This window comes from Phascolarctos cinereus, unplaced genomic scaffold, assembly GCF_003287225.1.
Source record: "Phascolarctos cinereus isolate Bilbo 61053 unplaced genomic scaffold, phaCin_HiC Scaffold_5;HRSCAF=322, whole genome shotgun sequence".
NCBI classification, from domain to species: Eukaryota; Metazoa; Chordata; class Mammalia; order Diprotodontia; family Phascolarctidae; genus Phascolarctos; species Phascolarctos cinereus.
Genome location: NW_027555958.1, coordinates 111,522,588 through 111,547,887, shown reverse-complemented (window position 1 = coordinate 111,547,887; position 25,300 = coordinate 111,522,588). Strand labels below are relative to the sequence as shown.

The 25,300-nt window shown below is 37.8% G+C and overlaps 1 protein-coding gene across 5 annotated transcripts in view; it reads right to left on the bottom strand.

The window, feature by feature from the left end:
- Positions 1–3,129: 3,129 nt before the first annotated feature.
- Positions 3,130–25,300, bottom strand: part of HIVEP2 (HIVEP zinc finger 2) — a 282,443-nt gene continuing 260,272 nt past the window's right edge. For all 5 annotated transcript variants that reach the window (XM_078155102.1, XM_078155103.1, XM_078155101.1 and 2 more), the window contains 4 exons: positions 22,749–22,924; positions 20,551–20,652; positions 18,862–19,757; positions 3,130–5,588 (listed from right to left, as the gene is read on the bottom strand). In XM_078155102.1, coding sequence (XP_078011228.1) covers positions 4,764–5,588; positions 18,862–19,757; positions 20,551–20,652; positions 22,749–22,924 — 1,999 coding nt within the window. In that variant the 3' untranslated portion in view covers positions 3,130–4,763. The remainder of the gene's footprint in view (positions 5,589–18,861; positions 19,758–20,550; positions 20,653–22,748; positions 22,925–25,300) is intronic.

Genomic DNA, 25,300 nt, shown 5'->3' with positions numbered 1-25,300 from the left:
ACTTGCCATGGTGGCTATGACTTCAATAACATGAGCTCTAGTCCTAAAATGTTAATGCTTGGAAGAACTCTAGATGTCAGGGGTGATAGAAAAAGGAAATGAAACCCAGAGAGAATAAGAGACTTGCTCAAGGTGACATAGCTAGTTTGTATGTAAAGGAGTGGTCCTTAAAAACCCAAAATCTAATAACAGAAAAGGGACTAAGTCAAGGTATTAACCTAACTGTAAAAGATACAAACACACCAAGTGATCTCTTTATGAGGGGAAAATTAGTCTCTTGAATGAATCAGAAAGGAAATAATATGGTAAATAATGCTATGCCATGCTTCCAGGTAACCATTCAATTTGGTCATTGTGGTTTACTGAGTGTTTGGGAGAGAGAATGGAAGAAAAACCTAGCTCCTGACAGAATGGAGAATGGGAAGCTATAGGAAACCACTTAGAGCTGAGAGAGTGGAAGCTCAGCCAAAGGCAATGAATGGCGACAAAGAAAAGGGCCACAACTGTGGGGAGTGTGGCTGCTTGGAAGTAAGTTGTTTATCTTTGTTTTAAATGTTTAGTTTATCTTTGTTAATGGAGCAGCCATTGGAAATACAGTTGGGAGGAAGCTACCTCGAGTGTTGAAGGAAAGAGATGTGCCTAAAAGAGAGAGAAAGAGAGGACAGAGGCAGAGGGAGAGAAAGAGAGGAAGAAAGGAAGAGAGAGAAAGAGAATGAGAAAGATAGATGGAGAGAGAGAGGAGGGGAAAGATAGAGTCAGAGGGGGAGAGAGAGAAAGAATAAAAGAATCAGAGGAGAGAGAGAGACAGACAGACAGAGACAGAGAGACAGAGATTTAAGGCAAAAGTGTTTTGCCAGAAGTGCTGTCTCTGACTGAGTGCTCAAAGCTAACAAAAATATGAAGTTGGAGATCCTGCGATACTATTTCCTAAGGTGGAGAAAGGGCTTTTATACAGAGAAAACTCATCTGGGCCACCTAAGAGGAAAACAGGATTAGCTGAGCAACTCTGATCCTCCATCACCTCCCCTAATACAGTGGCTGAGTCAAGACTAAAACTCCTTAGACTCCTGACTCCCCAGTTCAGTATTTAAACTATACCACATAGCCTCTCTTAACTCTTGGACTTAATCCTTGGGCTGGACTACATTATCACTGCTTGTCTCCTGGGTAACAGCAAGCCAAGAACTTCCAAGGAATTTTCCCAATCAACCAACCAACAAATATTTATTGAGCACCTACTATAGTGGACAAACTTTTCTTAGCCACTGAATTTCCTAGGGCTTTTACTAAGAATATGGAAATATAGATGCATGGAGCTCTAAAAAGGATTGAAGAGAACCTTTGTTGTGCTACTGTCAAATAAACCTGACATCTGAGCTCCTGTGCTACTTTGAATTGCCAGTGAAAAACAAAATCATGGCAGAGTGGAAACAATAACACTTATTGACTCTTTCTAAATTAAAATACTGGATGTGCTACATCCCTGCCACTTACGATACCTTTGCTAGCCAGCTGCTGTAAAAATGGCTTTGAGATGATCCAGATCAATTGACAGCCTCAGAGGGGAAAGTGACATGTAAAATGGTAGGACCATATTAATGCATTTTGCAAGGATAGTAAAAACATCTTTATAATACTAAGCAATGTTTAATGCTAAAAAATAAATTTGTGTTTTAAGCCCCCAAAGACAGTTTTATCTTGAGAGATGAAACAGGTAGGGCTTTGGACCTGGGGTCAGGAAGACCCTAGGCTCTAACAGTTACAAACAGTGTGACTTTGGGCATTCATTTAGCCTCCATTGGCTTCAGTCTCTTTATAAAATGATGGGGTTGGACTCAATGACCTCTAAGGTTCCTTCCAACTCCAAATTGATGATCACAGCCTTTCTATAACTTAGTTAATAAGCCTTAAGAGTGACACCTCAGCCTCAGAGAGATTGTGATACCCATGGTTCACACTACTATTACATGTCGAAAATAGGAGTTGAACCTCAATCTTCTGGATTCCAGGTCCAGTCCTCTAGCCACTTCTCAAATGAAGAATGCAAATTTCTTATTTTTTAGTAATTGTGATCCATATCCACAAAAAATAGGATTCTTCATTGCCACTCTCTAGAAATTATATTATAAAGCTCTTAAAAATCCAAGTTTAAAACATTGGAATAAGATGTTGGGTTATTAGATGGTCCAGAATATTCCAGAATACCAAACCCAAGCAAGAGTTTGCAACAATGGGCACAACAAAATAATCGATAGGAATGAAATCCACAAATTGCAAGGCTGGATCAGAAATAAAATCTATCCGATTGTGAACAAGCTATGTAGATACACAAGGTTAAAGTCTTCTAAGATTCTGGCCTATGACAGAGCTATATCAGGGATTTTGATAAAATTTGTCCATCTTCAGAGAATATTGTCTAAGAAAGAGAGTCTGGTAGGTGTACAATTTGCTCCCAAATTGAGGATACACTCATCACTTTGTAGCCCTCAATTAAGATAGGTAAGTTATAAATCCATCATTTTGAGAGGAAAATCTATGAGCTCTTGACCATTACAATACTATCAGATTTCACTCTTACAACAAATAATATGACTTGAAGGTCATTTTTGCATGGTACATTAATGGTTCATTAGCATAGTGAACCTGACAAAATTTTTGCCAATGGAGTTTTGGGCATATGGAGTTTGGGAGATGGTAGGACTGAAAGAGAAAAAAAAAGGTTCCTTTGTCTTTAACTCTGACTCCTTTGGCATTTACTGACACACTACAGGTATCTCAGAAGTAAATAAAAACATGTTTCTTCAACCTTGGATGAGTTAATTTATAGTAATTCTATTTTTGGGTATAGGACCATTATTACAATAAGCTAGAAATCTGGCAAGGATAAAACTCAAATACTATTAAGTATAGACTCAAAATTTGTATTTCTAAAAGATTAGTGCTATTCACGTGTCATTTGGCAGATAGCCAAAGGGCGAACCCCTCTCCTGATGAATTCAAACCCATCTACCACTTCCCAGGAATGGCAGAACCTAGCAAATAGGCTAACATACTGTAGCACTAAAGGTTTATCAGAAACCAAATTTGGAAATTAAAAAACAAAACAACACATGAAAACTAGACACCTCATGCATGTAATTGTATATTTATTTCTTTTTAAAGAACACTCCTTAATGTAATTCAATATACAAACTTGGTTTCACAGAATTATAATCCACTAAAATAGAACAAAGATAACCCAGGTTGTGTTTTTGTATCGTACTCCTTCCTGCTTCTTCCACTTCTCCAAACCTATAAGCCAAAATTTTCTCTACTTTCACACCTTCCTAACTGAAAACCATTCTGAATGATTCCCTCTCTCTATGTCATCTCATTCTTCAGGCCCTACATTCTCTTTCCATTAACCCTTTTCCCCTACCAGAAAGCCAGGACATTGACACGTTTCCCCTAACCCAGAGGGTAAAGTGACCTCCCCCAAAGCCAATTATTTACTCTGTGGACGGACTAACAGGAATGAGGAGGGGGCTGGTGAGCAGGCCTCCATGAGCCTTTCCTGCCTCCACACCCACCCCTCAGAGTTCATGTACGACGTGTCTATAAGGTGCCTGAGTTCCACTCGCCAACTCGTGCAGCAAGAACCAAGGTAACTTCTGAGCTCAGGTGTTCTCCATTGGCAATGCACAGCACTGCTAAGCCACGCCACCGGGCCCGCCGATAACCAAGTTCTACACAGTTGGATGTGCTTTGTCCCTTTAATTTTTAAAGACACTCCCACATATAGGTATCTGGCAACCTAGTGTCCAACTGAGTTCCATAAAATTGTACCAGTGATGCACTTGTACATATTTACATGGGGCGGAATGTTTTCCCATATTTTAGATGAGTATATAGATCAACATGTTCACATAAGACCAAATACTTTTTAATATATTTATAACTGATTTATAAAGCTTTGAAAAAACTCACAATAGCACATTGTTTTACTTTAATGCTTTACGGTACTATCAGTTTAAAATCACAATCAGCACTTAAGTTATCGTCAATCCAGCAAACAAGAGACAAAAAAAAATACAAGAGTTAAGAACTGACAGATACATCCTTTATCCTTTTGTTAAACTAATGCATGAGTGCAGAATAAGATAAGATACTCTAATTTAAATATCTTGTTTACAATATACAGTTTGTTCTAATTACGCAACAGTAAATCCCATGCTTCACATAGAAAAGCAATCCACAACATTAAGAAAAAATGTACAATTTATGAAACAAAGTAAATAAATATTAGTATTACAGAATTGGAGCTGTACATAAAAGCTGTTCAGTTTTAATCATATAAAAATATGTTTTAGTGCAACCTCACATATATATTGATGCTTGTTTTTGCTTTACATCATTTAGATCCAAGTGTCCAAAAAAGGAAAGAAATTACATTTATTACAAAGCAGATACACAAATTCTAAAATATGTACAAATTACTGCTAAAAAATGCTTATAAGAATATAAGCAAAGTAAAGAAAAGGCACAAACATCTGTACAATTTAAAAGTACCAGACCCAAAAGGAGAATTTCAAATTTTGTTTTGGTCAGGCTCGTGATGACTCATTGTTTTAACTAATTTTTTTCTGATATAACAAAAGTATATATAATAGCAAACTACTGTAACTTAGGACAGGCATGCTATAAACTTGATTACTTCTATCTCTAGAAAACAAAAACAAAAGTAATGGGTAAATGTATGGGTGAAAGTCTCCATGCATCTCTGATCAATGTAGTTGACTCCTTTCTGATGCGGTATCTTTGCCTTCCTGTGTGCTTGAAGGTAATTCTTTTCGGCTATGAAAACCTAACTGTTGGACATCCACACAACTCTTACTGTAAAATGTGGAATGAGCTAATTCAGTCTGTGATGTACCAAAGTTGTCCTTTTCACCATCGTGCAAGTCAGGGTGGGTGGCTGAGGTACAGGGCTGGCCTGGCTCAGATCCACTAAAGTGTCTAATGCTCAAATGTGCACTTTCTGAGGGTTTCTGATGAGGCTCCAGCGCCTTTGACGACTGATCTGCCCCAAGCAGATTGGCCTCTTCTGTGGCAATGCGGAGAGAGGCGATGGCTTTTGTACAAGTCTGTATGGGCTCCTCATGTTCCCTCTCTGTGGCATTTGGACTGTCTTCTGAAGTGCTCTGTTTCAGCAGGAGTAGGGGGGAAGAGGATGTGCTGGGTGGACCAGATGAGTGCAAGGCATGAGAAGAACGTTTCTCATGAGGCTGGGAGATGTTGTAGGGTTCTCTAGCAATGGTTTCAGCTGCAGCTCTTTGCTTTTCCTCAGAGCCCTCCACTGGCAGAGGCATTGTGGGCGGAGCATGTAAACCTGAAATGGCCGTGGGTATGGAGTGGACCATTTGGATCCCACCAATGGGCCTCATGGGAATAGGAGCTCGCACTTGTTGCTGAGAGTGGAGTGGAAGATGACTAAAGACATAGTCATTAGGACCTTCAGGGAAAAGGCTTGAACCTTGCTGTTCATGAGCACCTTCTCTGTCCCCGTAGAGACTGAAGTAGGGAACCTGAGGTAATCCTCTTCGTAAATTCTGCAAAGAGAAACAAACAGAGTGTAAATTTCAAAACCTAGCATTCTATTCACAATAATACTGATGGGCTATTCCAAACCTTATCACTTTTCATGGATGCTCCAAATCTACCTATTCCTTTCCATGGTTTTTCATTTTGCAAAACAAAAGTCTTATCACTTTGGTCACTTACTCCAACAGTGTCAGCCTCAGAAAATTTTTGTTTTTTAAAAACCAACCATGAGGCAATACATTCAATATATAGTCCACTAAATATAAATATTATAAATATATATATATAGAGAGAGAAACCTACTTTGCTTTAAATTATTAAAGAAGTAATATTTAATATATATGGATATATAATACTATATTATATATACATATATAATTATCACAAAGAGCTTACCAACTTTAAAATATTAACAGTTTTTTTCTTCTCTCCAAAAAAAAAAAAAAAGAAAAAACTAGCTAGGATTCAACTACATGAAGCCTTATCCAAATCTTGTAGAAATAAAAAGTTCACCGTCTGTTCATATACTGGGCAGATTTTATTTTATGCTTTTCGTTTTCAAAAAGTGTTGACAAATGTGACTGGATTGACAGCCCTAGAGATTGGCATCTTTGAGTTTCCCACAGACCAGGTGACAGTGCAAGTGTCAAATATCAGGAACAAAATTCCTCCTCAAGTTGGTTCCATCAATATGCTACTTCTGACCTCAGGAAATGTCCTCTGTAAATCTCTTTCCTAAAAGCCCTTTCATCTTGAACTCAGATCTGGATAGGAGATCTCATGAGAGGTTGCTAAGATGGAATAGGGATGATTGCTTCTGCTGCAAGAACTGTTATCTTTTGTGGCAGTAATTATCCTAACATATTTCAAAGTCACAACTTATTAAGCTGGAGTTGGCAACTAGAAATGAGACATTTTATTTGGACAGTTTAATTCCTCATTTTATATGATAGTTGTTGAATTTGAACATTGCTTTGCAGACCATAAGGGGTCATTTTTACACCCTTTGATCTAATTTGACATTTGGTGGACATTATTGTTATTGGCAATAATCATAATAATAATTCACATTTATAAAGAGCTTTCAAGTTTACGAAGTATTTCACTCAGCAGCCTTGTGAGGCTGGTAGCTCAAATATTATTATTCCTATTTTGTAGATAAGGAAAATAAGCCTCGGAGAAGGGAAATGACTTCATAGAATAAAAAACAAATCACAAAAAGAGAAGGGACATCCGAGGCCATAATAATAAATAATATAATAATAGCTAGCATTTATGTAGTTAGTTTGCAAAGCTACATACACAAACACACACACACACACACAGAGTCTTATTTGATCTTTGTAACAACTCTGTGAGGTAGATGCTTTTATTACCCATTTTACAGATAAGGAAATTGAGACAGAAAGGTTAAGTGACTTGACCAGGAACACATAGCTAGGAAGTATCTAAGGCAGAATTTGAGCTTTGAGTCTTCCTTATTCCCAAGTCCATGACCCATAATGTTACCTAGCTGTCCCAACCCATCTCTAAACAAGAATTGTCTCTATGATTCAACATACTTGGCAAATAGATATCCAGGTTTTAACTGAAGATATGTAGGGAAGGAGGGGACAGCTAGTAGATAGAGTTCTGGACCTGGAGTCAGGAAGACTCAACTTCTGGAATTCAAATCTGGCCTCAGACACTTACTAGCTGTGTGACCCTGGGCAAGTTACTTAACCCTGTTTGCTTCAGTTTCTTCATCTGTAAAATGAGCTTGAGAAGGAAATGGCAAACTACTGCGGTATCTTTGCCAAGAAAACTATAAATGGGATCACAAAGAGTGGGACATAACTGAGCAAAAAATGAAGGGGATCCCATTACTTCCCAAGGCAATCTGCGTCATAAATGGTTTTTTTCCTTTTATCTAGCCTATACCTGCCTCTCTATAACTTTCACCCATCACTCCTGGTTCTGCCCTCTGAATCCAAGCAAATGAAGATAAATGTTTTCCTCATGACAGCTTTTCACATACTTGAGTACAATTATCAATCATCCCCAGCCCAAGTCTTCTCTTCTCCAAAGTAAACATGCTCAGTTCCACATCGAAAGGTAAGCTCCTTGAGGGCAGGAACTGTTTTTTGTTTTGTCATTGTATCTCACTGCCTGGGATAGTGCCTGACACAAAGCAGATACTTACTAAGTGACTGCTTGAATGGAATGGATACAGAATCATCTTAATGCCCTTTACCATCACCATTCTGGTCATTTCCCCTCTGCTGGATAATATCCAGCTTCTCAGTGTCCTTCCTAAAAAGTGCCACCCAGAACTGAGCACAATAATCCAAGTATGACTTGATAAGGGCCAAGTACAGTAAGGGGCAGCTAGGTGGTGCAATAGAGGGCCAGGCCAGGAATCAGGAAGTCTCATCTTCCCGAGTTCAAATCAAGCCTCAGACACTTACTAGCTGTGTGACCCTGAGCAAGTCATTTAGCCCTGTTTGCCTCAGTTTCCTCATCTGTCAAATTAGCTGGGAAGGAAACGGCAAACCACTCCAGTATCTTTGCCAAGAAAACTCCAAATGGGGTCACAGAGAGTCAGACATGCCTGAAAAACGAACATACAAAATGATACTCTACTCCTGGGCTCTCTTAATGCTACCTAATATCATATGAATGTTTTCTGGATGCCATATCACACTGTTATCTTTTATGTATCTTGGAGTTCACTAAAATCTCCAAATTCTTTTCAGGACTACCATCTCCTCCATGGCAGATAGGTAGTACAGTGGGTAAAAGGCTAGACATGGAGTCAGGAAAACCTGAGCTCAAATACGTACTCAGACACTTATTAACTATGTGACCCTTGGCAAGTCACTTAAGCCTCTATTTTCCTCAGTTTCTTTATCTATAAAACAGGGATAAGAATAGCACCTACCTCCAAGGGTTATTACAAGGATACAATGAGTTAATATTTGTAAAGTACTTTGCAAACCTTAAACTGGTATACAAATGCTAGTTGCTGTTATTATTATTATTAATATCATTATTATCTTGTGCTTCAGTTGATTTTTTAAAATCCAAACTGTAAGACTTTGCATTCATCAGCTTGTTTTTTAATGAAGTAAGATCTTTTTGACTTTTACTGTGAAACCTAAGATATAACTCTCCTTCCTTACATTTGTGTAATCTGCAAATTTGATAAGCATGACATCTATTCCTTTATCAACTCATTAATAATGACTGGCCTAGCATGATACAGCTATTAAATGACAGAATCAGGATTTGAACTCTCAGCGCCTGACTCCAATTTCAGTGCTCTTTCCACTAATGGTACTTGAAATCCCAGACTAAAACTTGAATTAGATTCAATCCAGCAAATACTTATTAAGTATCTATTGTGTGTAAGCACTATACAAAAGGATGGGATGAATAAAAAAAATTAGATAAGATATTCTCTGCCTTCATGGAACTTACATCTTATTTGTGGATTATGAAAATATAAAATTAATTATAATACAAAGGAATACATGAATTCATGAGAAATGTGACCAAGGTGCTATGTGAAGTCTTCTAAAGGAAGGCCAGTTCAATTATGAAACCAGGAAATGATTAACAAATGGAGGTATTTGAAGTAGGTTATAAAAAGCTGAGTAGAATTTGATAGATGAAGGGGAGGTGGTCAATGAGCCAGTCAACAAGCATTTATACCCAAGCATCTAGATGATCTAGTGGATTGAACATGGGGCCTGGAAGATCTGCGTTCAAATCTGGCCTCAGACACTTACTAGATGTGTGACCCTGACCAAATCACTTAACCCCTATTTGCTTCAGTTCCTCATCTGTAAAATGGGGGCACACTAGGGCAGGAAATAGCAAACCACTCCAGTATCTTTGCTAAGAAAACCCCATGGACAAAGTCCATGGGGTCACGAAGAGTGGAACACAACTGAACCACAAATTTCCAGGCAGTGTGCTAAGTACTGGAGAAACAAAGAAAAGCAAAAGCAATTTGCCTTCAAGAAGTTCACAATGTAATGTGGGAGACAAACAAAAATAATCAGGTGCATACAAGATAAATGTGGAATAGGTGGAAGGCAATCTGAGGGAAGGGACTAGCAGCTGGGAGAAACAAGGGAGGTCTCTGGCAGAAAGTCAGATTTGAACTGATTCCTGAGGGAAGCAGGAAGAGCAGTATGGGTAATGACCAAGGGACAGCAAAATATTGTACATCAATAGGGGATGATGAGTAGTTCTGCTTGGAGCAAACAGTGGTTCTCAAAGTGTGGTCCATGGACTCCTGACCATCCCAAGACCATTTTAGGAGACCTGTGAGGTCAAAAGTATTTTTGTAAAAATAATATGGAATTTGTACCTTAAAATGTTCTTCCCTATATATAAAATATGTAAAGTATGATACAACAGAATTCTTGAAAAACTGGGCAGTGCTGGATTGTGGAAAGCCTTGAATAGGAAGAGGAGGTACTAGAGGAAGTATTACATAAAAGCACTGGTTGCTATCAAAACACTTGGATTCAGGATCTCTCAATGTTGCTGCTACTTTTGGGATCCCAGGCTACTACATGTCTTCTGTTGTTCATTCATTTCAGTCATGTCTGACTCTTTGTGACCCCATTTGGAATTTTCTTGACGAAGATACTGGAGTGGTTTGCCATTTCCTTCTCCAACTCATTTTACAGATAAGGAAACCAAGGTGAGCAGGATGAAATGACTTGCCCAGAGTCACACAGCTAATAAGTGTCTGAAGTCAGATTTGAACTCAGGAAGATGAGTCTTCCTGACTCCAGGCCCAGCACTCTATCCAGTGCTTTACCTAGCTGCCCCTATATGTCTCAGGGCCTCGGTTTTCTCACCTGTAAAATAAGGCAGTTGAACTAGATGATCTCTAAAGGTATATTCTAGCTCTAAAATTCTATGACCTTCCCTCAGCAACAATTAGGAAGCCTATGAGGGTTTTTGAAGACAGAAGTAACAAGACCGTATTTCTGCATAAGGCAAATAAGTTTAGCAGCAGTTCAGGGGCAGAGACAGTGAAGATAGGAACACTTGTCAGGAGGCTACCATAATACTCTGATAAATATTAATGAGGACTTGTAATTGTGTGCTAGTAGTGGGGAAAGAGAAGGAGAATGTTTACAAGAGATATTGTTGGGGCAAAATCAATGTGATTTGCTAATTGACTGACTTGAAGGAAGAATCAGAAACACCAGTAAGCTTTTTGTTGGTTGGTTTTTTGTTTTTTTTAACAAGGAAAGTTCTAAACAAGATTTTGAAAAGGCAACTAGGTAGGGACAATGGGTAGGGCTCTGCACTCAGAGTTAAGAATATCTGAGTCCAGATTCTGCCTCAGACAATTACTAGTTACACAATCCTGGGTAAGACCCTGAACTTCCTTCAGTCTCCATTTCCTGATCTGTAAAAGGAGGTTGGAATGGTGGCCTCAAAGGTCTCTTTGAGTTCTTAATCTATGATCCAATAAGACCGGAAGAATAGTGATGCTTCTTCCAGAAACAGTGAAGTCAAAGTGAGTAGGTTTTTGGGAAAAGACAGTAAGCTGTTTTGGGCATGTTGAGCTTTACGTAAAACATCCAGGTGGAGATCAATCAATCAGTAAATATTTATTAAGTACCTACTATGTCCTAGGCACTGTGTTAAGTGCTGGGGATACAAAGAGAGACAAAAGATAATCTGTGCCCCAGAATGTTTTATGGGCAGTTGGAGATATGGGTGGGAAAGAAACAGGGAGATGGAGATAAGGCAGCCTATGGAAGAGTAGAAGCAAAGTTAGGGGTTTGAATGTGATTGACAAGGGAGAGAAGGTAGAAAGAGAGGAAGAGAGAGGGCCAAGGACAGATCCTTCAAGGAACACTCATTTTAAGGAGGTGGGGAAAAGGATGAGGGACTAGTAAATGAAATTATAGTTTCCCAGTTTTGACCTTTGAAAATATTCACTGAACATGGCATGTTAAGTGGGAATTATGTCATGTATCATCAGAATTTTAGTACTGAGATTTGTTACTTCAGGGGATTATCATCCAAAAAGAATAATGGGATTCCATTATTTCTTTATTGAAGCAAGACAGATCAAATCACTGTTCTGGATGTTCATCAGGAAACACCTACATTCATCTAAGTACATGGAAAAGGAAGATTTTCTGGGACATTTCAGGGACCCTTCATTTTCTATCATTCAAAGAACTTTGAATTTTTGAACCATTAATATCCTTCCCAATCAGGTAAACACTTTAAAAATGAAAGCATAAAACAATACAGGGAGATGGGTTTAGGAATAGTTAATGATTCATTATCTCTGCTACCTTATCCTCCCCTCACCCCCCATTTTCACCATGCACAGTACTGTACTTTATTCATTGGGAGGCAGATCACTGGAAGTGTGGGTGGAGTGACATTAGATCACCAAACCTATAATCACAGGGATCTCATAAGCCTAAAAAAGAACGAGTATGAAGAGAAGAGAATTTAAATTCTATAAGAAAATAGAACCCTAGCAGGTCACTGTTTATTTAGAAGAGGAAAAAGCTCCAGTTCCTTTGGAAATTAGCCTATTTAGTTGAAAGAATAGTAAAGGCTACAGCAGCAATGCTTAGAGACAGATATACAGTACATTCCCTTTCAGATGTGAGACTTTTAAGAATTGCCAGCAGAATGCCAGCTCCTTGAAGACAGTGGCTGTTTTCATTTTGTCTCCAGCACCTGACACAGTTCCTGGTATGGGATTATAGTAGGTGAATACTAAATACTTGCTCATTGAATTGAAAGTCATACCAATTTTTTTTTCCATTTGCCATTGGTTATGGGGTGGCTTGCTTTACTAGAGATTCACAAACATGTTCACCATGTGTAATATCAGAAGAGAATAGCTAGAAGGAATTGAGTTAGTGACTAATGGTTGATTGTTGTCTTTCATTCATGAAGAAGACCAAAATGACATCGCTATGTTAAAGTTGAGTTATAATGCGTCCAACTGTGGCTGATCAGAGCAATATGAGCATGGAATGCTCCATCACAGGTTGGGTACAAATAATCCCTGTGAACATTTGAGATGGACAAATAGAAAAAAACATGAAGATGATGAGTAAGTCAGGGAGCCATTGAATAGGCTGGAGTTTACTAAGATCCCATTAAAGAATTTCTGGCAAATTTGGATACTGTGGACAGTAAGGATTAAATGAAATTTTCCTTTAATTTTCTTTAAAAAGATAAAAATATCTATTCAGTATGTTCACACAGTAAATAAGATGTTCTAAAATAATTGAATTGAAGTTTAATCTCTTCAGTGTTCACATCCAAGAAATCATAGAAACAGAAGCATTAAATTGTGTTAAGAGAAATTATTCTCCTTCTAAGTACTTCAAAGTTTCTGTACGTAACTGGGCACCTCAATTCATCCTTCTATCCATCCTTCATCCTTCCTTACTTATACACTAGACGTTGGGAGAACAGATTTTAAAGTATCCTGAGGAAATATAGATAGGATTGCTTGCCCTAAATTTGAACAAATGAAATTCACTTGATAGGTAAAAGAAACCCTCAAGATTTAGATTCTCAGGACACATACAAAAAAAAAATTACAGTGAGGAAGAAAAGAAAGATAAGTATTTAAAGATATGTACAAAAGATCAGGTAGCCAAAATGTGAATGGGCTACCTTGGGAAGTAGAAAACCCCCCCTCATTGTATTACAATATAGCTTCTGCCATGGTATAGATTATACTAGATGGCTTCTGAAGATACTTCCAAACCTAAAATTGTGTAATTATGTTAACTGAGGACTTAGCTAATATTTTTGATACCAAGAAAAATTATTATCACACTGGGAAGCAAATAATAAAAATAGCTACTAGGGAATTGAAACTCCAGCTAAGTAGGGAGAGATGCTGACAGAATACTTAGATGAATTTCAACCAAAGCCCACGCAAACTCTATCCAACAGTACTATAATACCTTGTGGATATGATTGCTGATTCACTGTTTGTGATCTTTGAAAAATACTGAAAAATGAGAGGGATGCTACTAGACTTAAGATGAACAAAGCTAGCCTTGATATACCATTAGATTTAACCTGTGTTGGAAGATCTCTGGATCAGACCACTAGGCATACAGCTCTAGAGTCAGCCTAATATTCAAAATCTCAATGATCCTCAGTGCACAATTAGCTATGTGAATTCACATATTCCCATGCTATGTGGTAACTATTGTTATGGACTTTTAATACTGTGATTTTTCACACACACACACACACACACACACACACACACACACAATGGCTACTGGAATTCTCAAGTATTGTTCCTGCCATTACTGTGTATGTGAACATGCACACATAAAGATCTGGAGCTTGAAGAGCTATTAGGGGCATCAGGCCACATGTGGCCTCTAGGCTGCAGGTTCCCAACCCCTGTGTCCAACCCCTTTCATTTTCCTTCATTTCCTTAAGGAAACTAAGGCCCAGAGAGTTGAGTGGCTTGTCCACTGTCATACATGCATTAAACTACAGAGCTAAGATTCGAACTTGGGGTTTGTGATTTTAAGTTAAAAAATGCTATAGCAAAAAAAAATGCTGTAGCAGTACCTTCAGCAGAAGGGGGGGTAAGGAGATGGATTGAAAAGATGATGAGGGGGTCTTTGATATATATAAATAAAATCACATAATGAAATTTGCTGGACTGTAGTTCAGAACATATGGCACAAAAGCTAGCAATGTGAAAACCTATTCACATCATAATGCATGTTTTGGGGTAGAGTTTGCTCAGAACCTCTGGTTTCATCAATGTAGAAAACTCCTATTATAGAAACTCCCTTCACTGATGAAGATTCGCAACCCTTAGTCTTTAAAAGTTGCCTAGGGGCACTGAGAAGTTAAATGATGTCCCCAATGTCACAGCCTATAGATGTCAGATAGAAGACTTGAACTAGTTTTTCCCAACTGCAAGGCTGGTTCTCTATCCAAAAAGATATCCAACTCTAACCAAAAAGCTATTCTGCCTTCCTTTGCCACTGTATTTCTATAATCAGGAGAAAGTTCTATTAGTATGAAATGCAGACATCGTATTTCTACAAAAATGTACATCAAAGTGCTCACTATCCATTGTTTTGAAATATTTCTATTCCATCTCATATGACCAAAATATGTTAGGTTTCTATTATTCTAAGGGAGGAGTTCATCACTCTATTTTGACCCAACGCTCTATGTTACATATGGTACCAAACGTGCAAGAATGACAAGCTATTATCCAATAGTACTAGGAGTAGTCTCCCAGCTAAGAAGTATAGATTTCAGATTATGTAACTATCAAACATGTTTTATGATTATAAGTCATTTTAATCATAAAAATACTATAACATTTTCTGGGCCACAGACATCTTCTGTATATAAACTGTACCACTGAGTTCAATCTTGGCAAGATTTTCCAACTCACTTGACCTATACAAACAGAACCCTCACAGTAAAAGTCATGGGCTAATGAGACCCAAGTAAAATTTTACATAGCTCTTAGCATGTTTCTGCACTGCATAGAAAATCTGACTGTTCTATTTTGAGGAGTGAAGCATATCACTCCCACCCCTTGCAAATTGCCTATTTACACAGAAAGTATCTAAATGGAAGAAGAAATGTGTTTTGTTTTGTTTTGTTTTTTCAGAAAAGAGAGGACTGAAGTTTTGTAAGATTCACTCAACTCTCCTAAAATTAAACCTAACTAGGAAGGGTGATTGTAACAAAAACCTGACTTTTCTAGGGATGTTGGCTGTGCCGGTTATAACCAATTAGTAAATCAACAGGCATTTATTTAGTGCCTTTGATGTGCCAGGCACTGTTTTAGATGCTAAGCATACAAAGGGAAAAAATGAGATAGTCCCTTCCATCCTGAAGCTTACATTCTACTTAAAATGTACCATGTATAGTATCTACATTCTATACTGTGACTAGCATATTATAGGTACACGTATATGTTAAACAACATGAAACATTACTGGTACTCTTAATCATTTCTTTAGTATTTGATTTCTATTTCTTGGGGAGAAGGTAGTGGAGATATTTAACTATATGAGGTACATCACAGGAGAAGCACATCTCCCTCTATTGCAAATTCTATTCTATTATATTTAGAAAGTATTCTTTGTCTTCCCAATCACAGAAGGGAGAAAATCCTCCCTTTTCTTCTCTGCAGAGGCATGCCAAAAAAAGTAACATAAGGGAAAATCACAGATTGTTTTTTCTTATCCCCTGGAGAAGTCAAAGGTGTGCAGGGAGGGCCAAATGTTCCTATTGAAGGGAGTGGTGCGAAGTCTGAAAATCAGAATATGTTTCTCAAATTTTAACCTTTTGCAACTGCATTCTGCATGATTTTAAATTGCAGTTATGGGTGAGCTAGTATTTTTTAAAATGATTTTGGCGGAAACTCAATGACTAATAAAACTACCCTATTTCCAATGACAGCTTTCTGGGCATGCATCCAAAAATTAGATGAACTCTCTTTATCCACCCCCTCCATTCCTTCGCCCAAGATGGCTGTGGGTTGCTACTATTTGTGCTAATCACAGCGTACTTGCACAAAAGGCATGCTTTTTTAAAATCACATTTTATTGAAATTGGTTTGACATGTCATAAATACCACAATAAGTATGCATGGGGTAAATGTTATAACAGGAGCTGTCATAATGCTCATGGTGAGCTATGTCTCACACACTTCCACCAGCATCACTACACCTCTAGGAATCTCCACTGTACCCAGGAAAGCATCTTAGACACCAGATACTGTATGAGGCACTTCTGGGAATTTATAGCTCTCTATTCACACTGCCACAGCATCAAATGCTGAAGTTCCCACCTTCCTACTTGGTGCTGTCAAAATGCCACAGCCAGTGACTCAGTGGTAATTTACCTCCTTTTCTTGGCTTGGGCTGTCTAATTCACCAATCACAAGTGATAGCTTGGTTGTCATGGCTTTTTCTGCAACAATGGCATATTATGCAAACTGGAAAGGTTATGTTCATGTCAGGATATAGCAGGGAGAGGCATGAATGCACCAGGTACTTGTTTCTCAAGTTTAGAAATGCCATTGTTCAAGCTCACAGCTCAGTTCTCCTCACTGAAAGGGGAAGCTCGAACTGATGGTCAGGAAGAAGGCAGAGAGTGGAAGAAACCAATCACTGGGGCAGTAATATGTGAGAATTGATGACTGGATAATTGCTTTCCCACACTGTATACCCTTGCATGATAATGACTATGTTTTTTCACATGACAAGAAAAGCAGGAGAATCATGCACAATAAAGGGTACAGACAGGGGGAAAAGGGTGCATTTGAAATGAGCAAGCTAAAAAGGAGCAGCTCCCCTTGTTTGCACAAAGTATGTAGGGTTTTATTATATGGCTATTTTTATTGTTATTATTGTTATTATTATTATTGTTATCATGATTATTGGGAAAACCCTTGACCAAATAGCAGAGAGAATGTTTCCAATGTCAAAAGTGAGGTAGAAATAGGGAGGTCCTTTTAGAATAGGTTTTATATTGGGTATACAAGTAAATCCTGATTAGTATTATTAGTTTCTGTGTATCAATGTCAGTCAGTCAGTTAATGAGGATTTACTAAATACTTACTATGCTGACATAATAGAGGCAAGTAGGTAATGAAGTGGATAGAGCGCTAGGCCTAGAGTCAGGAAAGCGTTAGCTCCGATCTGGCCTCAGACATTTAATAACTGTGTGAGTTGAGCAAACCACTTAACCTGTCTGCCTCAGTTTCCTCACCTATAAAAAGGAGATAGTAATAGCACCTACATTACAGGGTTGTTGTGAGTATCAGATGTTTTAATATTTGTATTTAGCATAATGCTTGGTATATAGCAGGTGCTTAATATACTGATTCTTTTCTTCTCTCCCTACAACATAATTTGCTAGTGTATTTTCTTACAATATATTTTGTATTTACTTATATGAGTATGTATTGTCCTCTCCCCAGCCTCACATTCCCCACCATAGCATTCAAGCTCCCCAGGTCAGGGATTATTTAATTTCTGTGTCTGTACTCCTAGAGCTTTGCGCAGTGCCTTCCACAGAGCAGGCATTTAATAAAAGCTTACTGATGAATAATAATTATGTTGTTGTCCTGTAATTTCAGTTATGTCCCTATTTGGGGTTTTCTTGGCAAAGATACTGAAGTCATTCGTCATTTCCTTCTCCAGCTTTTTATAGATAAGGAAACTGCAAGCAGGCTTAAGTGACTTGTCCAGGGTCACACAGCTAGAAAATGTCTGAGGCCAAATTTGAATTCAGGAAGATGAGTCTTCCTGACTCCAAGCCCAGAATTCTATCCACTTTACCACCTACTTGCCCAATAATTATCATATAATAGGTCTAAAAGCTTTTCCCTAGTTCTACTAGCTTTATCCCTAATTTTTTAAATCTCTAGTTTTATCTTAGTTTATCCTAGTTTTTATCTATAGTTTTTTCCCTACTTCTACTAGCTTTTTCTAGTTTCATATACACCTTTGATAAGGTCACCCTTTCTCTATTTCTTCATTTTGAGCAACTTCATTAAGTTACTAGAAGCAGTAAGAAGAGAAAGAAAAAGCAGATGTAGGTTACTCAAGTGACCTATTTTTATGCCCTCCCCCTACACACAAATGTTCCTCATAAATAACATATACATTTTTTCTCCCCTCTCTGATCTCACTGACTTTGAAAATTCATTCACCTGTGGTTAAGGTGGTTAGTAGATTTTTAAATCATGACATCAAGGTATGAGGCTGAGACACAATCCTCCACCTAGGTAATTACAATTTACATAAATGCCATAATATTAAGAGTTCAGATAAAATTCTAAAGCTGCTTTAAAAAAATGTTTCTTAGCCTATTTTAATTCATATTACTAATAAATAAAACTTAGAAAGTAGTTAGAAAAATCTCCAAATACTTCTAAATAAAAACACAATGGAGCCCTGCTATAACACTACAAGCCTTTGTTATAACAATTTGCTAGTGTATTGACACAGAATATAACGTGCATTTACTTATATGAGTATGTATTATCTTTTAAGTGGCTTTTTAAATGTTTCCTCAGTGGCTTTCTATACCTAACTTCACCCATTTGCCCTAAAACATCTTTATGCTATCATGAATTCCACATTACAATGGCTTGTTATAGAGGGGCTCCAATGTGCCAGTTCTTTAATGTATGTTAAATATATATGTGTGTGTGTGTGTGTGTGTGTGTATGTATATGTATATATATGTACATGTATATTTCATACTTACAGTAGGTCCCAACAAAACTGGCTCGGATTGCAAATACGGCCCCATGGACAATGGTGGATTATGATATAAAGCCCTTCTAGGTGATGGTGCTCTAATGGTGTTCATATATCTTCTCTCTCTTCTGGGTGAGAGGTCTCTTCTACCCACTATATCTTTCCCAGGTGACAAGGGCCTCCTAGGTGACAGATGGCGCCTTGGTGAAACATCTCTCGATGACATCTCTCTCCTCAATGCAGCTTCTTTTCTGGGTGAAAGATGTCTCATGGGTGAAAGATCTCTCCTTGGTGACAAATGTCTTCTGGGTGATAAATCCCCTTTGGGCATTAAATACCTATTTGGTGAATTATCTCGACAGGGTGAAGAATCATATCCTGGTGAAGACTGTCGGCTTGAGGGAGAAAAGTCCCTAGGAGAGGAGCTAGGTTCTGAAGAAAGCATGTACTCTTCATCCATACAACTGGGTATATCTAACCTGTCTTTGTCTGGCTCTGAATCAGTACTTTTGCTCTGGAACAATCTCTGATACTGTGTCATCTGTGTATCTTCACATGAGTCACTTGGTGTCATAAGCTGGGTGACTTGAATACTAGGTAAAGTAACTAAGTAACTGATCAGTGAGGAATGCCCCATTGAAACATCAGTAGGAGCCCTGTGGGGTACAGCCCCAACATTTACAGGCAACGAGGAGAATCTGGGCGGTTGTGGACTAGTGCTTCTTGATCTTGTTTTTGGTGTCAAGTCTCCTTGGTCATCAAATTCATCATCATCTTCATCCTCATCATCATTATCATCTCCATCCTCACCATCTGATTCCTCAGCATCTGAAAACTGGTGGTCAGTTGAAATGCCTGACATGCTACTCTTCTCTGTTCCCTTGTGCAAATCTTCAATGTTTTCTGAAATAATTGATAAAGGTAGTGGAGAATGAGATACAAAAACCAATCTTGGTCAACACCCAGTTCAGAATCATACCACCTATAACAAGTCTTGCTTATTGCCTACAAGGTTGACTATTTTCTCTGATGACTTATAGCACTTGGTCCCTAGACCAATGCTAAGAACTCTATCAAACAGTACTTAATGTATACTACACTGTACTATTATCTTTTTATATGTATGTCCTGAATCCATAATTAGATAGCAAATCTCTTATGAAGGCAGGGACCAACTTTGTATCATACACTGTCCTGCATATATAAAGAACTCAATACTTGTTTGTTGATATCTTGCAGGATGATGCTGAGGATGGAGTAAGATACCATCCCATACCTAGGGGCATAGATTTAGAAGAGGATTGTGTCTAAAGGATATGGCCAAAAGAGGTTTCAATTATTCCACTTGCCATTAGTGGGTCTGTTCAACTAAGAGTGAGTTCTTAATAAAAGACACAAATTAAAATAGCTTTCATATTGTTTTCCAGAAAAAGCATTGATTGCACTGTCTTTGCTATCACAATTTTTTTTTGCCACAGTTATAGAAAGAGGTATTCAATCACACGTTAGTTGCCCATGCCTCTTCACTATGTTCAAAAAACAAAATGGGCTGCAGATTTCTTCTATCTTTAGTGTTTACTAAAGTGAAAGATTTAACAATTTTTAAAAAAAATTTAACCTAAACCAATTTTATCAGCTTAAGTGTGGATGACTCATTTGCATTGTGCAAAGGGCGATCAGCTAAGCTGTGACCTACCTGCTTCTTCAGCTTCTGTGTCATCCACTGATGTCATTGATACTCCTAGCTCCAGGCATTTTTTCATGTGTGCTTTAGATTTCATATGTTTTGTTAGATTTCCTAGACAAAAACAGACACCAATGAGAAATGGATTGCTCATCAATAATGTTAGGATCTCTGGGAAACCCCCAAATTGGGACAAATTTATATCCGCTTTATATCAGTGAGAAGCTATTCTGGTCTCAAGCTTTAGTCCCTGAGAATCTAATGACACAAAACAAAATATTACTATGAGGAAGAAAAGAGGGATGCATGTAAAAAGACAAATATTTCTTACTCATAGCCTATTCAGATTTTTAAGACATGTACAGAATTAAGTGAAAGCAGACAAAAACTGAATAGGCCACCTTGAGAGATAATGGGTTATTTCTCATAAAATGTTATATTCTATGAGGTCTGGTCCAGTTTCAGGTGTTTCTTAAGTCTACAGGAGTGCAAAAAAGATATAGATAGATAGGCTTAACTCAGGAAACTAGATTGCTTTAATAAAAAGCCTCAACTAGACTAATGGGAAGGTTGGCATTCTCAGCACTGCTCTATAAGGTATCTCTATGTCTACATAGGACAAAGAAAGAAAAAGAGAGAGAGAGAGAGAGAGAGAGAGAGAGAGAGAGAGAGAGAGAGAGAGAGAGAGAGAGAGAAAGAAAGAAAGAAAGAAAGAAAGAAAGAAAGAAAGAAAGAAAGAAAGAAAGAAAGAAAGAAAGAAAAAGAAAGAAAGAGGGGAAAGGAAAGGAAAGGAAAGGAAAGGAAAGGAAAGGAAAGGAAAGGAAAGGAAAGGAAAGGAAAGGAAAGGAAAGGAAAGGAAAGGAAAGGAAAGGAAAGGAAAGGAAAGGAAAGGAAAGGAAAGGAAAGGAAAGGAAAGGAAAGGAAAAAGGAAAGGAAAGGAAAGGAAAGGAAAGGAAAGGAAAGGGAGACAAAGAGACTCTGTGTGTGTGTGTGTGTGTGTGTGTGTGTGTAACAGGGAGAGAGAGAGAGAGAGAAAGAGAGAGAGAGAGAGAGAGAGAGAGAGAGAGAGAGAGAGAGAGAGAGAGAGAGAGAGAGAATGAGAATCTGGAAAGAGATTTAGGCATGTGGCTCAGAAGCAAGAATTTTTAAATGAAATTGTTTGGGGAGCTAGGGTGAATAACATATTCTTTAACATTCTTGTATCAGAAAAGCCTGGAAAATGAGTCACCATTTTTAGTTATAAATCCAGAACTTTGGCCACAGGAGTATATTGACACGTTCCTCCACCAAGCTGTATGTTGTCTGACTTCTTGATCAGCAGTGGCACAGATTGTTCCGGTGTGCAAATTTTAAAATCAACCCATTGAAAATTATGGGGGTGAGCGGTCAGATCCATTAGAGCTAATGCAACGTGCATTTATAGTGAAGTCAAAACCACTGTCTCAGTCACTACTGTCTATATGTTCAGAATGCTGGGGTTAGAAAAGTTCTCATAATGTTAAAAAAATAAAAACAGCAGAAATAGACTCAGCCATGCTTCCTCTGTGAAATGTTTTCTGCAATCTACTTACTGATTACACTTTTTTTTTAATTTAAAAAAGTATATTTATAAGGCAAATCCTCATTTCAGGAGATAACATTAGCTGTGGTTTCAGAGTAGTAATGGAAGATTTTCTCTCTGCTGATAAATACATGTGAACACAAGCTATCAAATCTCTATGCATAATTAATGCAGCTATGGATGGAGGGGCCCACCTGGGAGTCTATGGATCTGTACATTATTTATGAGCTTGAAACTGACCCACTGTAAGAACCATGAGCACATGCTTTTCTGTTTCAATTGCTGCTTTGCTTCTGTGATGCCACTGCATGTGTTGTATCCCCATAGTATTTCGATATTTGCTGCAATTATAACCTGGACCACATAACATTTCTAACATGAAGTCATATTTGCAAGGCAGTTTTCATGCCACTTCCTTTGTAGATAGATAGCCTAAACCTATGGCTTTTAATCAGGTTATTCATGGAGTCTCATAGTCTCACATGCATCCTTTGACCACTTAATTGAGGGGGAGAAGACATTTCATGGAGTCATACTTTCATAAATGAAAACAACTCATAATTGATGGAAGATGGAAATGAAAGAGAGATCAGGACTTTATCCAGAGCCAGAGCCAATTTTTTTCCCTCCAAAATCAACATGCACGTACCTTTTGTTTTGAAGGCAAAGTTACATAACTTGCATACATAAGGCCGTACATCAGTATGTGTGCGGATATGCTTCTTGAGCATGCTGGGCTTCTTACAGCGAATTCCACATTCTTCACAAATGTACTTTCCTCGTCCACGTCCCCTAACATAGACATACTCTTCATTTGACTTATATCTGTTTGGAAGACAAGGTACAATATGTTTTCAAAATATTTTGAAGCATATTATAAAACAAATGCAACATTATAAATTTTCACAAAGCTTTTTTAGAAACAACCATTCACATATTTCCTTATGAGTCCCATGAATAATGTGAAATTAGAAATTTGGGGAACAAAGAAATGAAGTAACCAGAATCTGACTACGGCATTGGAATGGAATGTTACCTTACTGAAAACTACTTCCCTTGATAGGCTTGTTATATTCCAGAAGTATATTGGCTTAAATATCAAAATAAAAGTCATTTTGAATATGAATATATAAATGAATATGGATATGGAAAGTACAGATTTTTAAACTGAGTTCACTGAAGTGAAAGGTTGGAAATTTATGCATTGTTGCTTTTGGCTATGAAGACAGCCTTAAGACAGCAGACAACAAATAAAATATGCAAACATATTAGAACATATATATCCTCATATATATCCTCTTCTAATGCAATGATATCTTCTGAAGTGTGCATGTAACACACTGCACGCACACACACACACATACACACACACACAGATACACCAGCAAATTTGCTAAAAGAAGTAGAACCGATAATAGAATTCTTCATCTCAACTCTTCACTCTATTTTTGAAACCCTGGCAACACGGTAACTCTCAGCAAACTGCCAGCTTAAAAACGACTGAGCTTGCTTAGATCACCAACTGTTGTCTGCAGATTTGATCGGCTCTTCCATGATAGAATATAAATCCTTAGGAAAGGGTCTCCTAAATTTCAAAAGACTTTCTGAAGAAATTATTACATAATGAAAACTGGTGGGGAAAAAAGGGCATCATTTGTCTCACAACAACTTTCCGTGCATTTCCAGAAGCTTTGAGAAGTTAATCCCTACTTTTGGCTCAGAAAGAGATAAACATTAAATGTCAGAATGCCTAGCAGTCATTCACTAAGTATTCCACTTATTATTAGCCCCTTTTAGTTTTTATCAACAAGCATTTATTAAAACATAGGTGTCAAGCACTGTACTAGAATCCAAGATAGAATCGTCTGGCTGATAATTCTAGATATATTACTATGGAGGTACATTGTTGGTTCCAGAGAGGAAGATGACATACAAAATCCCCGAACACTTTCATCCTTTGTATGTTTTGTTAAAGGTATTAGAATTAACAAACGTTGAATACTCAAGGTCTTTATTTTTGCACTAGAACAAAGGTTCTTAATCTGGGGGACATGAATCCCTCTTGTGTATTCATGTATAGACCAGGGAGTCTATGAACATAGGTGGGGAAAAACACTTCTTTATTTTCACTAACCACTAACTGAAATTTAACATTTCCTTCAATTATTTAAAAAGATGATCCTGAGAAGGGGTCTATAAATTTCACTAGATTGCTAAGGCATCCATGACACACACAAAAAGGTTCAAAACCTGTGCCTTGAACCATAGCTCTACCACACCTCCTTCCACCCCCGCCCTTCTTTCTGCTCTGGAGAAACTATCAAAACCAACAAAAGGAAATTCAATCTCAATACCTCTCCAAATCCGAGGGCTTTCAGGTGAAATCCATACACAGCCCCAAACCACTCATCTTACTGCAGATGTTACTTCACATCAGCCACCAAACAGACATTAAATTGTAAAGCCTTTTGCCAGGGCCAGGACCCTAGCACAATGCCTGTCATGTAGGCAGTAATTAATTGATGCTTGCTGATCGATTAATAATAGGCAGAATTTTTAGCAAATCACAGACAAAGGAATTATTAGCTAGCTATGCAGCTGAGCTTTCTTAGATGTTCCCCAACTCCTTTATATGAGAAGTCCAAGCTGCTCTTGTCCCTAGACACCAAGATAATCTGCACTCCTTCTCTAAATTAAGATAACATGTTGCCATTAAATGACTGGGGTAACAAGATTCTTTAGTCTCATAAAATATTATCACTAACTCAATGAATTGTACTGAGGGACTAAGATCCAGGAAATGGTACTAGGAAAAGCTAACTTTCTCCAGGGAGAAGCATTTCAAGCCCAATATGGGCCTGTCATCATAGGAAATGGAATATACATCTTTACCATTCAAGTAAGGTGATATTAATATAATTAGAACGAGCAGATTTCCTTTTGGATATGGTAAAAATTACATAATCCTTAGCAATATATAAGAGTTAACCTACACAAATGAGAGGCTGGAAACACAATTTTACAGGATCAATATGTTGTATTTCATAGAGGAATTAATTAATTAATGAAAATGAATATAAAAATATTCTGACCAATGTCAATGTAAGAAATTGGCAAAGTTGGGGCAGCTAGGTGGCGCAATGGATAGAGCACCAGCCCTGAAGTCAGGAGGACCTGAGTTCAAATCTGGCCTCTGACCAA